This window comes from Gymnoscopelus braueri (genome assembly GCF_963280865.1).
Source record: "Gymnoscopelus braueri genome assembly, chromosome: 16".
NCBI lineage: Eukaryota > Metazoa > Chordata > Actinopteri > Myctophiformes > Myctophidae > Gymnoscopelus > Gymnoscopelus braueri.
In genome coordinates, this window is record NC_137616.1 from 22,730,653 (window position 1) to 22,750,652 (window position 20,000).

Below are 20,000 nucleotides of genomic sequence, written 5' to 3' on the forward strand. Positions count from 1 at the left end.
CTTTGTTCATTTCATCCAAGACGTTCAGTCAAAGATAAGAATAAAGCACTAAATCTCTTTATGGATTCTAATTCAGCGACTTTGTTCTGGGTGTAGGGCATAGACTGTAAAAAAGAATGGACAGCGTAACGCCCATAGACTCTACAGACCAGTGGTGTGTTCTAGTTTTTTTTTAAGGTATACTATGATTATTCCCTGCCTCCCACACGCACGGCATGCGTGCGTCTATAATTAATTAAATGTAAAAAAATTGCACGCGCGCGGCCCACAAAAATATTGCATGTGAAAATGTTCATGTGGCCTAAGTTGCTTCTTTTGGGCTTGTTTTCATAGAACTGGTTGCTTATTTCTCTCGCAAAATCTGGCAACACTGGCTGGTGAATGAAATCACAGAAGACTCGTCCCTAAACACACTCGCCCCGGGTCTAATCCGGCGGCCTCTGTCCGCGAAATGAATGGGGGCGAGTGTGTTTTGGGGCGAGCGTTCCGGTTACCACCGGAACGCTCGCCCAGAATCGTTTTTTTTTACTCTCTCTCGCTTTGCTGCCTGAGCCCTGAGCAGCACAGTGCACGTTAACGCCAGTCAGTCAGCGCCGTCAGTTAGCGTATCAGAGCGTATCAGCGTCTCAGATACGCTGTTTTGAACAGTTTTTGAAGGTGTACGGTGGCGACGAAAAAAAATCTCAAGGTGTACGACGTACACAGCATCTGACGGTAGAACCCACCACTGCTACAGACCGTAAATGAAGCCAATTTTTCAGCTATTTCAAATCCGCCATCTTTCTATATCGCGTCATATCACGTCATATCCTATGCACATGGAAATTAATGCCTTTGTTTAAAGAACTTGGCACCAGAGCGGGGGTGGGGAATGGATGCTATTGGTTGTGTAGCTTGTCAATGAAATCATCACAAGGTAGCCACGCCCCTCCTACAGCATACCCTACTTTATCATCAATTTTAAAATAAATGGGACCATAATTTACCAAAACGCATATCATGGTGATTGAAAGAAGACTTTAAACTAGCGACTGGAAGCATATGGTATTTATGACAGTGTTTATTAAGGTAATAAAATCAAGTCTAAAGTTCGGCCAAAACCCACCCAGTTGAATGGAGAGAAATTCTTTCTGACACCAGCAGGGGTAAAACAGCGAAACTACAGGCCATGTAGCCTGTAAATGAACTGTCATTTCCTATATAGACTCAATTTACAACTCAGAAGCTGGCCAGTTGGTGTAGAGTTAGGTGCTCCAGTGTGACGTTTCCTGGTCGATTTCTAAATAGATTGATGATTCCCACCCTGACACGGCCATTGCACCACGCCTGACTTGTTTGAATTTTAAAAGTCTTGCATTTAAAAAACAATAAACCATTCTTTATTTAAATTAATACATTTTAAGGATGGGACCAGGATTCAAACTTGGGTCAGGCAGCTCACAAGGTGCATAATAATGGTCTCATCTGTGAACTAACTGGCTGAGACACCAGGGCTCAACCCAATCACCCCACAATTGGGTTGCTATCACGGGCCGTGGGCTTCTTGATCATTCACTCGTGATCTGATTGGTTGTGCCTGAGCTTGTGATCTGATCGATTGTGCACGAGGATGGTGCTTCCACCGCCTGGCAGGCTGACCAGCCTCCAACTTGCTCCCTAAAAGCAACTTTACCCTACAAGAAGCTAGGAGATGGAAGATTTGTACAGATGGGTTTGATGTTTTCACTGCTTGTCCAGAGTTCAGAGAACAAAGTGGAGTGACGATCAAAAGCTATGCGCCAGCTTCTGAAGACACCAAGATTAGCTTCACAGAGGGCTGTGAGTTAGAGGCAACCAGTCACACGACCACATTTCACAATACAGCTATAGTTCTTAACGTTGGTTTTCTGGGACCCAGACTAGTGCTACCACTGCTATTAGTACCAGTAGAATGGAAACCTGCAGTTCTACAGGGCTGATGCATTTTTTTTTAAATAAACAGCTGCTTCTGGAAAGGATACGGTGCCATCTTAAATACTGTTCATGTGGTGAGCAGGTTGACATTGTCGTGTGACGTTTGCCAATATTGTCTTCATGCGGAATAACTCCATTTGTATCGCTTACCTCATTGCTTTGCAAATCCTTATAGTGAAATGACAAGACTCTAATACCTATAATAGAAAATAATAAATTCTTTTTTTCTTGGGATTTGCCAAATTGAGGCCAGGCTGAATGCACGTGGATAAAGGGGGACATATCCCCCCACCCCCAGAGGAGTGGTGTGGAAATGAGCTATGTAAAATGCTAATTACCATCGTACATATTTAGTATACATTAACAATCCATCTGGGATTCTCTGCTAAGGCTGTGGAATGTACAATGGAGGTTTTGTTTACTCGAGCATGCTAACATGGTGGCTGGGTAGGAGAGACCAATGCATAATAAAACAGATGTTTATAACCTTGTACGATTCCAGCAAAAATTCAATATCCCTCTCTGCTGATGCTGCAGCCTTTCATATGGTGACAAAATGCTGTAAATGCTGTTTTTGTATTTATTACAGAAAATGTCAATAAATGATATCTCTGTTTTAGTCCTTGGGTGTGCATACTGTATATCCACACACTCCAGCATCTGACCCGGCATTGGTGAGTTTCCATGCTGAATGTGCGCACCTGTGTGTGGGTGTCGCGTGTCGGTGAACATGTATGTGCCCCTGTCTGGTTGTGAGTGATGTGTGTGTGTGTGTGTGTGTGTGTGTGTGTGTGTGTGTGTGTGTGTGTGTGTGTGTGTGTGTGTGTGTGTGTGTGTGTGTGTGTGTGTGTGTGTGTGTGTGTGTGTGTGTGTGTGTGTGTGTGTGCCTCGTGTGTGTGTGCGTGCCTAGTGTGTGTGTGTGTGTGTGTGTGTGTGTGTGTGTGTGTGTGTGTGTGTGTGTGTGTGTGTGTGTGTGTGTGTGTGTGTGTGTGTGTGTGTGTCTGTCTGTCTGTCTGTCTGTCTGTCTGTCTGTCTGTCTGTCTGTGTCTGTCTGTCTGTCTGTCTGTCTGTCTGTCTGTCTGTCTGTCTGTCTGTCTGCGTCGGCATGCACTTTTGTGTGCGCAATGAGCATGGATGGATACGCGGGTGTATGTGTATGTGTGTCTATATCAGCATGCATATTTGTGTGTGTGTGTATGTGCATGTGCTTGCCTGTGCACGTACAGTATGTGTCTGTGTCTCAATGTGCCTACGTGCATGTGTGTGTGCATGTCTTCACCTTTGCTCTGGCAGAAGTCTAGTTGCAGGATGGACTGCAGCAGGGAATCAGTGTTGAGTGTGAGGTCATAATCGGGGCCAACTTTGGGCTCCAGGGCCCCTTTCACCCACTGGTCCTGAGATGATGTCACTCGCTTGATCAGGGCATCCGAGATCTACACACGCACACACACACGCGCGTGCACACACACGCGCGCGCACACACACACACACACACACACACACACACACACACACACACACACACACACACACACACACACACACACACACACACACACACACACACACACACACATTATAAGAGGGTCAATTGAACATACACAGTGAGGGAATCAATTCATAAACGCACATAAACACAGATGTAGACAAACAAACAGACGCTGGAAAGTGTGTACACCCACACACACATGCATACAAACACAAACAATGAAAGACAAACACACAAGCACTCAAGGGAAATGAGAGCAGCTGCTGCCTCTAATATCTATATTCAAATATCCTTGCTAGGCCCTGCTGCACTCCTTGCAAGCAGAATAATGTTTCTCACATGGGTCTATTCCATTACTCTTCTATTACTTCATTGTGCCTGACAAGTGAAATGAGGCACATATTAGGCACAGTTAAAATATTGAAGCACAGGAATTAGACCCCGGCCTGCTGTAAGAGCTACTACAGTATGTCCCTGGAAAAGCTGAGCGAATACATTACACTAGATTACAGTCAAAACCTCCCAGGGAACATGGGCGCAATGTTTAAGGAAATTACAAACCGGATCACGCACATGCAGCCAGCGATGGAAAGTAACTAAGTAGATTTACTCAGGTACTGTACTCGAGCATAATTTTAAGGTACCTTTACTTGAGCATCACTACATCTCAGAGGCAAATATTGTACTTTTTACTCTTTTACTTAAATGATTTGACAGCTAGCTTAGATCATTTATACAAATCATACATTAACTGATTTGTGATGTATTATTATAGATTAAAGGGCTAGTTCACCCCCAAAATATATATTTTTTCAATCGATTACTCTCTCTCTCTCTCCCCATGGAGACTTGAATTCATGGATATTGTTTTGTTCTCGTCGCATTCCTAAGCCAATAATTTGATGACCGGCAGCAGTTCCGTATGGAGACACAAAGAGTCTCCTTTGTGTCTACCCCTTTAAGCTACCCAGCAGCACACAAAGAAACTTAAATCAGTCCCAGCTGCAACATTTAAGTGATGAACACATTAATGCAATTATATAGTTGTGAAACGGGTCATTTTACTTTGGTACAGTACATGTAAAATGTATTTGATGTCAGTACTTTATTTACTCAAATAAAGTTTTTAATACAGGAATCTTGTAAAATGTAGTTTCTTCCATCACTGCTTGCATCTTCAGAAGAGAACTTGCTTTATCTCTGTGTTTCTAACAGGTATTTAATAGATGTTTATTAATCTACATTTCTTTTCAACACATGTTGCACCAGTTACCAATGGGTGTAGTCTAAATTTGAGTTGCGGCTGTTTTTGTTTAAATGACCAAAGAATAAAGCAATCATTCAGAACGGTATGTCCTACTTCATGTTGCGTTGTACTTACTGATGTGTTGAACTGACAAAGGGTTAACTTTTCTAGGTTGCAGAGGAGTTGGGTGACAGCAGCTATAAGCAACTATAAAATCAATATTTCATAAAATATTCATCTGAGATGGAAGTGTGTGTGTGTGTGTGTGTGTGTGTGTGTGTGTGTGTGTGTGTGTGTGTGTGTGTGTGTGTGTGTGTGTGTGTGTGTGTGTGCGTGTGTGCGTGTGTGCGTGTGTGTGTGTGTGTGTGTGACTGTGACGTGCATGCGCGACGTGCGTGCGCGCGCACATCCTCCCACGTACATCCCAATGGACACTCTTTCTTCTCTATTTCATCTCTTCCCCTGACTCTTTCTCTCTCCGTGTGTCTCTATCTCCTTCCTCAAAGACACAGAGACATAAAACATCAACAGAGAGCAGAGACATTTATCTCCCCTGTCCTTTCAACTCTCTGTGCATCTAACTTCCATGGCCTTGATAATTGAAGGGTGAGTGAGCTGAAAAAGAGTAATGTTCCTTTAGTGCAGTGATTCCCAAAACTGTTAGCTCGAGACCCTAAAGAGAACCAAACTAGTGAAAATAGCTGATCTGCAATCTCAGTTGCAATCTATTGTTGTGAGACAGCTAGTGTTTGTGTATTTGAACCACTTGAATCCCAGCATCCATACTCTGGGGGGGGGGAGCCGTCCAAGTACAGAGCAACTCCATTCTAGGTCCATTCTACTTTTCTAGTCTAGACTAGAGGGTTTAAGTTGTTAAGTACGATATGTCACTCTGTCCACACATTTGTACACCAGAGGGTGCTAGAAACATTTTGTATCATTTGCATTGTGGTTGTGTGCAGTTTATAAATGCTTTGTGTGTGTGTGTGTGGGGGTGGGGGGGGTGGGGGTGGGGGTGCTGTACTTTTTTTTTGTGTTTGTGCATAATTATTTGTTGTTTTTCTATAGGAGGCAATGCTGTATAGAAAAAGGGGTTCTGTGTATCTGTGTGTCCGAAGTCAATCTCACAAACCGTTGGACCAATCAGTGCCACATTTCTTGGCATACTTTCTGGCATACTGCCAGTAGAACAAAGAATTACCTCCACCTTCTGTCCAAAATTGGAGTCAAAAACATCATAGGTATGTCATAGATCACTGTTTCCCAAGCAGTAGGTCGGGACCCTTTTTATTTTATTTTTATTACATTTGTTTAATTTATTTATCCCACGATTTTTTAACCCTTTTTTTCACCCAGTGCCAATTGCCTAAACTGGAATCCTGGGCGCTAATCTCCCTCTGCCAGCCTGGGCAGAGCCCCGAACTGAGCTCATGCTTCCTTCAATGCTTGAGGAGTGAGCAGGCCGCGTCTTATCACCTGACAGGGGGACCCATGTGTGGGTCGTGGACCAATTTTTATGGGTCACGACTCACGAGTGAATACGCCTTTATTTCTTCTGTTTCCTACATTTTGTTTTTAATTATTGTTTTAAAAAAAATCTTTTCATAAGTTAAAAACACATTCAAACGTTTTTTCAAAAGAATTCCTTAAAAGAATATCCATTAATTATAGGGGAAAACATACTTTTGATAAGTAGTGGTAGTAGATCGGCTATTTTCCCTAGTTTGGGTGAAGACATCAAATTTCTCCTTTGGGTCTCGAGCTAAAAAGTTTGGGAACCACTGTCATAGATGACTGATGTCACTGGCTACAGGAAGCCCGAGATCCATATTGGAGCCACGCTCTTCTCATATAAATTAGATACTGAGATCCACACGATTCAATGTTCTACACTGAATTTAACTGGTATGAAATGTGCTATGCACATAAAATTGTCATTACAATCTCCTCAAGCCATTTTCCTCTTAGTAGCAGCCAGTGTCACATAACACGCTTATCCTTTTTTGGTCTGACCTTCAGAGGCACACATACGTATTGATCTATTGGTCTTATCAGCATCATCAAAATCTGCCATTGGCTAAACATGCAGAGTCGGTTGAAACAGATTAGGGCCAACATTAGTACTGTACCAGAGAATCTGCTACAGTACTTGCAAGACTGTGTAGGTGTGAGTGTATTTGGGTGTGGGTTCATGCCTTAATCATTTAAGTCCTAAGTAGTTTTTCGAATGATGAATAGCGAAAATAGCCGATCTGCAAGCCCAAAACACTGGTCTCATTTAACAAATGAATAACCCTAATTCATGTATTTTCTTCTGCAATAAATGTATTTGAGTCGATTTAAAACACTGATAAGGAAGAATGGGCGCACAGAGGAGTGCAAATCAGGACTGTGGAAGGGGGTACAATGACTGGGTATGTCATGGCAGGATTGTGTTGATTAGAATCTGTACTAAGAATATGTGTTGATGTGTTTTTAGCTTGCTTGAGTTACAGAGCTCAGAGAGTTAGAAAGAGGTGGAATAAAAGCATCTGTTTGTCATAGCAGCATTGGGTGGCAGGAATTATATTATTGTACAGCTTGCGCCTGCTTGGATAGTTCCACTCCATACTAGTTCCACTCCATACTCAAGGACACGTATCCCAGAGCCTGGAGGGAAGGTGGATCTAGGATTATGAATTCACGAAAATTCAATGACATAGTTGTTGTTATTGATGGAATGGGACAATATTTTCGGGTTTACTTCCTTACCCTACTGGCAGTGAGTGTGCAGAAAAGCTTTGACGAATTGACGCTGAACGGTGTAGTAGCTCACACAAACAGACAAATGGACACACAAACAGACAGACAGACAGGGGCGAAAACATAATATCCAGCCTGTCCTTCAGCCTGGCAGAGATAATTAGGGATTTAGACCTTTGAATAAGGATGCTTAGACAAAAATCCTTGAAATGCTTTTTCCTCCACATTTTCTAGAGTAACACTTAATTAGTGACTATCTCATTAGCAGATATTCAAATCAGAGTATAATTAGTATTATATTAAACTCCTTCATCAAACAATTGTAACATTAAAACCCTACCCATTGTACCACTGTGTTCTCCCATTTACCATGTTAAACATAAAGACAACTATACTCCAGAGAACCTTTAGCAATATTTGCAGTCTAACTATTCAATTTAGTTTCAGTCAGAAAAACGGATATTCTCTGTGCTATATCTGATAATGCAATTATTACACTTTTACTAGGCAACACTGACACAAGGAATGTCAATGGGAATACTGAATCTCTTTTTTAGCCACAAGCCCCCTGAAGAAACATCATTGGTGGTTCTCAAACATTTTCTAGTCAAGGACCACCAAATTGATATGAATTTGGCTGCGGACCCCCATTTGAAAACACTTTGTGTCAGGGACTTACATTGTTAAACATTTTCAAAACTTATTCTAAATATTTCACAATTCCTCAAAATTCAATCAAGATCTACATGTGCACAATGCATCACTGTGCAACGCGTTGTGAGCTGGTAGATTTAGAATATCCAAAGTATAAAATAGGGTTAAAGTGGTTTTGATTTTGATGCTATATTAACTAATTTAGCTGCCGACGTCCTGGAACCCCCTCAAGGAAAGTTGGGGGTCCCAAAGAAAGCAAGCTGGATAAAATGTGTTTACAGTTATACTGTGTGTTTTGTTTCTAGAATGAACTGTCTTGAGGTTGTAGATAATGGCTGTTTAATGCATGTTTACAATATAGGCCTTCCCTCCACATAGAGACATTTCCACACAAGGACGGACCCAGGCTTGTTTTTCATTTCGGGCTATAACAATAACAATATCAATATCAATAAAATATAACATTTATATTGAAACGGCTTGTTATTAAAATGTATTATTTATCTGCATAGCATTACAAGCACGTCCTCTGCGGACCGAGTGTCAATGACATGAGCTGTGCAGCGTTTTTCTGCCTGGATAAAATGTGCACACATTAACATTCACACACCCACACACACATCCACAATCAGGTAGGTACCTGTAGGAAGCCACTGGGGTCGTTCTCTTTGATGACTTCCAGACAGTACTCCATCATACCTGTAGTCTGACGCAGCTTCATAGTACAGTGGGTTATCTGGTCACGAACCACCTGACACAGACAGACAGACAGACACACAGACACACAGACACACAGACACACAGACAGACAGACACACAGACAGACAGACAGACAGACAAACAGATAACGACAAAGAACCACACAGACAAAGACAGAGAGACAGTACAAGATGATGGAGACAGGCAGACAGACACATAAAGGAGAAAACAGAGAGACATTGTTATTCAGAATGATTTTGTCCCTACTGATTTGATGCAGCATATTGCCTCACAGCAGGCCAAGGACCTCACTCCAATATGTTTCAAATCGGTCAATCAATGACAACTATGTCTTTGTATATATAATCCCAGGGCAATCATCCCTCCAGGCTATGGGATAAGCCTGGAGTTATGAGCCAACATCAGAACAAGCCAACGTCAGATTAACACCCGTCACATATTTATAAACATGTCAACATACAGTAGAACTGCCAAAGTATGGCATTCTTAATGTGCGTGCACGTTCAGCTCAGTCCGAGCTGTCATGAGTCTTTAGCCACTTTCAGAGTGCCGACACTCGCCAACACATGCACCATGAAATCACGACACAGCATACTGGATGTGAAAATACGTGAAAATAGTACATGTTTCTGCTGTTTGATCGGGACATCGCTACTGAATTTAACGTCAGTTGAGAGACCAGTTAGTATCTTTTCTCTCTCTCTCATGCAGATTGTCGCACACATAGAACTGAGATCTCATTCTTGAGGCTATACTGCATGACCAGCCAACTTTCAGATAGCTGTGTAGTGTACAGTACATCTCATCCTACATGCCAGTGTTATACTTATTTCAGTTCTTACTTCCTCTTGTGAAGAACTCACAAAGCGAGTGTGGCGCATTGAACACCCAACATTTATATTTCAAATTGCAACCTCTGATTCACTGGTAATGCAAACATGACTGACACAAGGCATTAACACTCAGACTTTGTGGAATACGGAAACATTTGAATGACAGAAATCTGAGAGAAAGATAGAGAGAGGTAGATAATGAATGAGAGAGAGAGGACATTAGAGTCCCACACTATAATTCATGGCTGTAGGCAGAACTTTAACTGCATACTGTACATCAATAATATTATTAGGGCCTGCCTCCTGGCGGGGATTTGCGGGGAATTGCTTTGTTGGTTTTTATTGTAACTGACTTAATTAATGTTAATTAAAATCAAAACCAAAATGTAATGTGATTATGGAGATGGACAAGAGATGGGCAGGCAGAGAGAGAGAGAGAGAGAGAGAGAGAGAGAGAGAGAGAGAGAGAGAGAGAGAGAGAGAGAGAGAGAGAGAGAGAGAGACAGAGATCAACTAGAGGCCAGGCAGTTTGAACAGATATGTCAACAGCACAAGCACCACCTGAGCACACAATAGACAAGTCATATAAACCTCTATGCATTCTGACAGCCGTAAAGGCAAATCTCACACACAGAAGTGCATGCACCCGCGCACTCGCACACAAACATACACACAAACACGCTGATGCATGTGCAGTTGTCCCCACACACACACACACACACACACACACACACACACACACACACACACACACACACACACACAGCAATGCACACAAACTTGCAGATCAGACCGCCACACACAAACACACACCACCCACAAGAATGAGAAGTAATATAATTTTCACACACACACGAAAAATAGAAAATACACACAGGCAAATACACAGAGGCATGCACATCCAAGCACATGCACACGCAAACACAAACACAAAAAAGCCACAGGCACAGTGGTACATACAGAATCTCTTTTTCACCCACATGCACACCCACCAAAGCCCCTACCCTTCCTACACACATGTTGACACAAAAGCACACACAGCCCCCCCCCCCTCTCACACACACACACACACACACACACACACACACACACACACACACACACACACACACACACACACACACACACACACACACACACACACACACACACACACACACACACACACACACACGCCATCTCTTGGCTGAACTCCAAGCGTAAGGGAAATGAGATTTGGACGGGTGTCAAAGCCAGTCATTCGAGGCTAATTGAAACTCAGCCGACTGTCACCACATTATTGGCCTTTGTTTGTCACAATGCTAACTGCTCAAGATTTGACCACAACAGCCACAGACAATCATCTCTTCAAAAGTACAACAGACATCCTGTAGTTGCTGTTCTACTTCTTTTGTTTTGTTTGATTTTCGCTCACAGAGATGAGGAAAATAATGTGCCATGAGGTTAACGAATCCGGGTTGAATTAATTATTCGGTTAACCCATGGCCTTTTGAACGAATCAGAGCCTTAATTGGATGTGACCTCTGTAATTAGCCCGCTGGCCAATTCGATCATTATTTAGATCACAGTCAATTATTCACTTATCAACCGCTGTCTAAACTGATGATGTGAAAAATAAAGACAGACTTCTGAATCTTTCAAAGAACAAAGAATCACATGTTTTAAGAAAAAGAACTGAAGGTGCATTTATGGTGAATGTAATGTCATAATATACATATATAGTATAGAGACACACAGAGAATTAAGAATACTCAAGACAGTCATGTTTATGTAACTGAATTTGTGACCAGCAATGACTTTGTAAAATCCTCAGTGTTTTTACTCGGAGAGTGTACACATTTGTACACTCTCCGAGTTAAATTAACATTTACATCACTTGTGAAATTGTGCCCGCATTGTCCTTGTTTGTTGTGTTCATGATATATCCATAACCTTCCACCTAAACTTAAAACAGAGTCTTTGATACATCAACAAAATGCTCACTTTTTCCAGGATTTCTGTCCTCTACCTGCTCTTGTAAAGACATTTGGTCTTCAGAAGAATGGATTCACGGGATACACACAGACAAACCAATTTATACAAATTGCTTTCTCCAGTCAGGTAGATCTCAGATGATATTCCCTTCGCTTTGTAAATAATATAAAACGTGATGCATGCATAGAGTCTGGGTGAATGTGTGTTTCCTATTTTTTCTTTCAATTTCTCCACAATCTCACCCTTTTCCACTGAGGCAGGCACTTAACTCACTCCCACACAATGAGTATTTTAATGTGATCTTCATGCATTTGAAATGAATTGGTGGGGGTGCACAATGAGAGATGGTTAGCCACATAGGCACACACACATTCATGCACAGACAGACAGACAGACAGACAGACAGACAGACAGACAGACAGACAGACAGACAGACAGACAGACAGACAGACAGACAGACAGACAGACAGACAGACAGACAGACAGACAGGCACACACACACACACACACACACACACACACACACACACACACACACACACACACACACACACACACACACACACACACACACACACACACACGCATCTGAGTGTTTGTGAGGTATTGAGTTAGACACACATGTGCACACACAATATGCATTTACAAAGATGCTCAAATGCACGCACGCACAAACACACGTGCACACGCACACATGTGCGCGCACACACACACACACACACACACACACACACACACACACACACACACACACACACACACACACACACACACACACACACACACACACACACACACACACACACACACACACACACTACAAACTACAGACTAGAGACTTCTGTCTAGCAGCCTGAGCCCAGCCGTAATCCATTGACAACTGGATTAATCTTTCTAATTGGTAGTGAGGTGTGTGTGCACACTCGCACACACATGCGTGCTTTTGAGCATCTGTGTATATGCATGTTTTATTTAAACATGTGTGTCCAACTCAATACCTCACAGACACACACCACACTGACATGTCAATCACGGCCGCAGACAATACAGTCACTGTCTGGTGGCGTGTTGACAAAAGTATGATAGGCTGATCTTTGAAAGCAGCCCCCAAAAGGCTTCACCCTCCAGGGGATTAAAGTAAACCTAAAAGGCTTTTGTTGAACATTCCCGTGAGAAACATCTGCCTTTCCCTGGGATTTCAGTTTTTATCTGATTTAGTTTTGTTCTAGTAATATTTTCAGGCAGAGCTGAAACCGTGCGATAACATTAACAAGGTCTAAGCCATTCCTGGATAAAAAGGATTTTCGTCCAAAGTCAGATATGAAACTATTGTCCATTGCTATGACTGCCAGTCACTTATACAGTGGAGATCTAGCGAAACAGATAACCTTTAACAGCCTTATATGAGAATGTGGCTTACATCACATGATTGATGCTACCATCGATCCAGCAGCCTCAACAAATGTTGTACCTTGGTACTTACTTGTACCTTGCATTCCAATTGCAGAGTAGGGGGCACCTTGGTGAGTTAAGCAATTAGCATACTACACCATACACTTGTAAACATCCTGCACAGCAAAATCCTGAGTGTTAATATAACTCTGATAGTGTAAATATTTAGGGCCCTATTTAGACGATCTATGTGGCGCAGGGTGAAGAACGCAGGGCGCAATTGCATTGGGGTTGTGGCCATCTTCCCTTGTGCTAGTTAGTATATCTGCCACACAGCTCGGCACTAGGCACAAGGGGGTTGTATTAAGTCTCTGAATTAATTAAAGCAGGACAGAGATGCTGCGGTCCATGCATCTTTGTGTTGGCGCTCTATGGATATTGACGTTAACTGTTAACTGCTGTCCATTGAACAGAAACAGATACAGAAAGCCAGCTAGGAGCCAATGGGTTCACAACATTCTTACAGGATGAGAGGTATTTTATTCTATCAATAATAAATACATCTATTTTTCTGGCTTCTTCACATCTATTTTACCCTGATCCATCCCTCTCTTCTCACTGCTTGTCTCTATGCAAAGAAAACCAGCAATCACCCAATGCAAAATATTGATCATCTGGATTTTAATCTGGTGTGTGTGTGTGTGTGTGTGTGTGTGTGTGTGTGTGTGTGTGTGTGTGTGTGTGTGTGTGTGTGTGTGTGTGTGTGTGTGTGTGTGTGTGTGTGTGTGTGTGTGTGTGTGTGTGTGTGTGTGTGTGTGTGTATGCTCATGAGAGGTAAGGAGGGAGGGAGAAAGAGAGAGAGAGGGAGAGAGACATGTCAGATGTCTCCACAGGGACAGGATTTATATTATATGCTATATCATTTTGCCTTCACGAATTATAAGAGTCTTTATAACATGACCTTATGTGTGGGGGAGAGAGACACATTATAAAACATTAAGCAAAACTACTTAATCAAGTGTGTGTTATGTTATTGCGAACGCGGGAGGAGGCGCGGCGAAGCCGCGCCTCCGACCAAGTGGAGCTTACTATGTAACCCTGCTTGGGTTGTGTCTCTGTCTGTCTGTCTGTCTCTCTGTGTGCACTGCCTGTGTGCAGCTCCTCTGAGATAAGTAAATGTCCAATTTACACGTACCATACATCAAATGAAAGGTCTTTGAAAACTGAACACACCTGTCAAGGTTGCGTTTAAGCCCGCCCCTTCCCCCGGAAGCCACGCCCCGGAGAAGGCTCCTAAAAACTCCCCATTGAAACCCCATGTTAAATGAAAAGTGCCCGAATCGCTCCGAAACTTTTTCTACCCCCCCTAAGTGGGGGTCTACGAACAAATACATCGGGCTCGGATTTTGGCTCCGCCCCCCGGAAGTGGGTGAAACAGGCACTTCAAACACTTTGTTGAATTGTTCAAAAACATTCCAAGTTTTTTTTTGGTGAATTTGTATTTTTCTAAGATGCTCCTTTTAACACAGATTTTTTTTTTTTTTAAAAACTTTTTTTTAAATATTTTTTTTCATTCTTTTTTTTCTTTTTTTGCGTTCGCTTACCGCGTTCGCGCGTCTTACTTGTGAAATCCTGTAGCACTTTGCTAGGAGAGAGAGTGTGTGTGTGTGTGTGTGTGTGTGTGTGTGTGTGTGTGTGTGTGTGTGTGTGTGTGTGTGTGTGTGTGTGTGTGTGTGTGTGTGTGTGTGTGTGTGTGTGTGTGTGTGTGTGTGTGTGTGTGTGTCTTATGTCTCAGTGTACTGTTTAATAATAAGGCAGCAATGGCATAAAATAGTCTTTAAAATATCCGGTAACCTTTAACAAACAGCCTTTGCTGACCTAGATTGCATTTAGTCAAAGTGAGGTGAACACAGTGCTGATTGGCAGAGATGTGGTTGAATCATGCTCATCGCACCTGTGAGCTGCTGGTTCTCAAGAAGACATTGGACACTCATGATCACCATGGTTTACAGTAATTCAGAGTTACATATTTTTCAATGTAACTCTAAAAACAACTGAATGACAGCCTGAATTGTCACCCACACATTACTCACTGAAACCCTAAGCTCTAATGAGTCAGTGCCTGTAACACCGATCCAATAAAAAGAAAGACCATATGGCAGTGAAAAGAAATCACAGAGCTCAGTGTACTGAATCTCCATTTAATTACCATCCGGACTCTCATCAGTGTAGCATAGCCACATAATCCTAGAAGCTTCAGTCCAGCTATATCTCATCAAAAAACACAAGGTTACCTATTGCCAAGAAAGGGAAAATATTTCAAAATAAACAATTCCAAACAATTCCAATGAATCAACGCGAACAAATTCTAATTGATTTCTAATAATCTGCTAAATCAATTAATCTGATTAACCACAGAAGCCATATTTTATACATTGTTGTAAAGTGGTGTCAGGCACACATAGCTGATCTACAAGCTCACAATGTGTCGCATCGTGATTCGAGGTTCGTTCGATTAGCTGTTGCACCCCTATCAGAAACCTGTTTCAAAATGGATGTGTTTTCCTCAGCCAGATACTTCAGGTGGCTTCGCACCCTCCGGGGCTCAGAGCCATGGGTTTTTATAGAAGTCATTTATCTAGTCTTATCTTTCTATAGCAGACATATCCTTGTATGTTCAAGCCCAGCCATCTTCATTCCCTCTCTCCCACCAGAAATAAATCTCTGCAGGGCTCTGATTTGTGTTCACATGTAAGTGTTAAAATCATGTCATAGAGCTTAGCAATGAGAGCATTTAATTGTATATGTTTTCAGGCCTCCACGTTTCCATTGCATGGTACTGACACAACCAACTTGACTCATCTCTACATGTACCTAACATTTTGTTTCTCCTCTCCTCTCCTCTCCTCTCCTCTCCTCTCCTCTCCTCTCCTCTCCTCTCCTCTCCCGGGCTCAAACCGTGCTCTCTACACCTAGTCCCTGGCCCCCTCTATCTCCAGGCCAAGCATAATCCTGCTGCCTAATGACAACAGCTGTCCTTGGGGCCTCGGTCCAGCTCCACCCCCACCAACCAGACGGTCAGTCGGTCGGTGGGCAGCACGTGGGCAGACGTCCATGTGAGCTGGGGCTGGGGCTTAGAACCCGCCCCCTCCCAGTCAGACAGATAAGGACAGACCTAGAGAGCCAGGCAAAGATGGAAAGAGTGATAGACGCGAGACGCTTGGAAGAAAGATTGGCTGGGAGAGAGAAAAAATGCTTAAAGCCAGAAACGTGCTGAGTAGATTCAGTAGTGGTGGGAGAGAGAGTGACGAATTAACAGCTTGATAGATAAGTAGGCAGTGAACAACAGAAAGAAGATGGAGATTAGAGAAAGAGTGAGCTACAGAAATAGAAAAGTATAGACTGGACATTTCTGTTCGTAGGGAGCCTTTGTGACATTTGCTTGATGCGATTGACTGCATGGTATAAAATATAGAATATCGCAATTACATACAATGTGCAATTAAAAATATATATATACCATATATATATATATATATATATATATATATATATATATATATATATATATATATATATATATATATATATATATTTTTTTTTTTTTTTACAGCAATAGTAAAAGAAAATCAGGACAAATTGCATGAACTCACCTTTTGTTTGTATTCTTTCTCCTTGGTGACCTTAGTGAGGATTTTGGCTTTCTGTCTGGTCAACGCTTCAATCAGGGAGTCACACTGGGCTACCAAGCATGCCTCAAACTCTACTCCATTCTCCTGCAGGACACACACACACACACACACACACACACACACACACACACACACACACACACACACACACACACACACACACACACACACACACACACACACACACACACGCACATGCACAATCATCTATTAATCTAAGTTCGCTTTTGAGATTAAATGAAAAAAACAACAATCACCAGGATAAAAAAATATTCCCGCAGTAAGAAGCAAAGCAAATACCAGCGATAACACATGCCTGACACGCAAGACCTCATGCTTACATGTGACATCTCTATCACGCTACTGCACACAGGCCATGTCTCTATGAAGTACATGTCTTTAAAGATAGTTTTCTGTGAATTGTAGATTCTTGATAGATCTGCTCAGGGGACCGTAGCTTAGTGGCTAGAGAAGCCATCTGGTAATCAGAAGGTCACCGGTTCGCATCCTGGCTGGCAAATGTCTACAGTACGTAACAGTGTCCCTGAGCAGTACACTTGACCCATAACAGCTCGCCCCCAAGTGCCTATCATAACCATCTGAGCAGCCATCACCTGGGTCAAGCTGAAACAATTCCATTCTCTCTGGAGCAAAGTGTGATTTTTGTCTGTTAATGCGCAAGCCAACAAGGGGTACATGTACATGATGTGCATCTTGTTGTATTAGTTACAGATGTTATCCCTTCTCTCTTTGTCTTTCCTCTGTTTTAACCAAAATGGCTGGTGAATCAGAAATGTCTCAAAGGTTAGCAGTGGGTTACCTGTATCTGCTGGAGCATGTTCTTGAGTTGGACTAGGAACTCCTTGGCATCCTTGGCTTTGTCAGAAACACCATTCAGAGCCTGGGAGAGCTGGCACTGTGAGGAGAAAGAGGGAACAAATTATATAAAGAATAGCAACAACAGTCACATATATTGTACATGGTCAAATAGTGTTAATTTAACTAAGTTTTTTTTTATCCCACGATTTTGTAACCCTATTTTTTCACCCTGTGCCAATGCCTAAGATTGTAATCCTGGGCGCTACTCTCCCTCTGCCAGCCTGGAGAGCGCCCCGAACTGAGCTCATGCTTCCTTCAACACATGAGGAGTTAGCAGACCACTGCTTATCACCTGACAGGGGGAGTTTCCCCTGTAGGACGTAGCGCGTGGAAGGAACACGTTATTCCAACCAGTTCCTTTCCCATCCATCAGGCGCCCAGGCTGACCAGGGGGAGGCAGTATTACTGCATGTTTTTTGTGAGGGTACCTACCTACCCTAGGGGACACGGGGAGAACATGCAAACTCCACATAGAAAGGCCCTTTTGCCAACCCCACCTATGGTGTGGGCACTGATGCTGCAGAGGAGAGAACACGCCCCCAGCGTCCCCAGGACCTTGTAGCTGTGAGGCGACAGCGCTACCAACTGCGCCAACGCCACCGTGCCTGCCAAACTTATACATTTTGAAGATTTTTCTGTTTATTATCAATACAGTAGATCTAAGTCAGCTTTGGTCAGAGCCAGAGGGCAGTGGTGGTGACTGGTGAGTAAACATTCACATACACACACTTTGTCACACATGCAAATTGCCAACATTTCTATATAGAAAGAATGAAGCCTTAAGTTTTCAGATTTGTTTTAATTTAATCTAATTGTATTAATATAGTTAAATACTGTATATACTGTCTACTTTGTATTTCCAGAAGATTTCAATAGAGAGGCAATCCAATTTCCTCAAAATCCATACACACGTTTTCTATTTACACAAGCTTAATTGAGGTGCTGCTTATGTTCAGTACAACCGATCATTAGAACATGCCACTGACTATACAGTTATGTAATAATTCAACCCAACAGGCAATTCTCCCTGGGAACTCCGATTAAGCTTAATCCTAAGCCTAAAGCAAAGTCATTTAAAACTCACCAAAGACAAATACATTTCATTGTTTTAATAATCCAGCTCTAGGGATTATCTTTTTAATCTGACTTAAAATAAGACAAACTGCTGATGCTGAAAACAAACTAAACATTGTCACTTGTTAATTTTCCTCTTTCTTAACAGTAGTACCGAAATCAACACCTGTGTGTTGGAGAGGTTCAGCGCAAAAAAGACTATGACCTAAACCACTATTTATGGCTAACTATCTGATTCAGTTCCACCCAATAGACATGGGTGGAATTGAAAAGATTGTTTAATCTCCCCTGGTCAAATTATGATCGCTCATCCATATTAAGTACCCTTCTTTGACTGTTCTCATTTACTCAGCATGGCCATGGATAACATTTGAAACAGTGCTCATGTAGTTTGGTTCCAAGAAGTGAATTTACCCTGAGAACAAGTTATCGTCTTTGGCACAAATGCCATCCTTTCTCCTCATCTCTTCCCCCAATGATGAATTGATACACTCACAAGCTAGCAATTATATTAAACATATTTGTCTTAATTGGGTTTGACACAAGCAATCAATACACAATGTCAGATGAAACATGAAAATCTCAAGTTCTATGTCTCTCCCTTCCTGAGATATGAAGTAATTTTGACTTTCATTGTGACCTTGACCTTTGCCCTTTTCAATCCAAAAATTTGCCATCTCTTCAGGGCAGCCTAATGATCACGTCCACCAAATTACATGAAAATCCACCATTCATTCTCAATTTCGACATTGACTTTGATAGTGACCTTAACAAAAAAAATTACTCAAAAGTAAATCATCTCTTTGGGGTAGCCTATTGAATTTGTGGGTTTCTGTTCAACATCATCACAGAGATTTGCATGCAAATAAGGGACAGAAAACAGCACTCTTCATGGCATATGCAAATATTATTATAATATTAGCAAATATTCTAAATCTGCAATGTTTATTTCTCAAGTTAAATGTTCTAAATTAATTAAATTAATTAGTTGTAGTACGAAAAAAAGAAAATGGTAAACTAGGCTATCAAAGTTGATTTGCGCCCTGATTGTGTGCCCACCCAATAACATTTAAAAGAATCCCTATTCTCAAGTTATTTCTATAGATCTCCTGGTGTGATCTCCTATGCATTGCTGTGGGCAGGGTGTAACTTTGACCCCTGTATGATGTGAGGTAACCTATATGAGTTGCTGTGGACAAAACAAAAGGGAGAGAATTTAGTTTTTCTCTGTCTTGGTTTAATTTTAGGTCTCTCGCTCCATAAGGTTCTCACTTTGTAAACAGATGAATCATATAGAATCCTCAGCCAGTGAATATCTGACAGAAAAGACGTCAACACACTAAAACCAATGC

The 20,000-nt window shown here is 42.0% G+C and overlaps 1 protein-coding gene across 3 annotated transcripts in view; it reads right to left on the reverse strand.

Annotated features, from left to right (window-relative positions):
• trim67 (tripartite motif containing 67) overlaps positions 1-20,000 on the reverse strand; it is a gene marked incomplete at its 5' end in the record, with an annotated part of 52,544 nt that overhangs the window by 9,973 nt on the left and 22,571 nt on the right. For all 3 annotated transcript variants that reach the window (XM_080453200.1, XM_080453199.1, XM_080453198.1), the window contains 4 exons: positions 3,233-3,386; positions 8,725-8,835; positions 16,657-16,779; positions 17,516-17,611. In XM_080453200.1, coding sequence (XP_080309326.1) covers positions 3,233-3,386; positions 8,725-8,835; positions 16,657-16,779; positions 17,516-17,611 — 484 coding nt within the window. The remainder of the gene's footprint in view (positions 1-3,232; positions 3,387-8,724; positions 8,836-16,656; positions 16,780-17,515; positions 17,612-20,000) is intronic.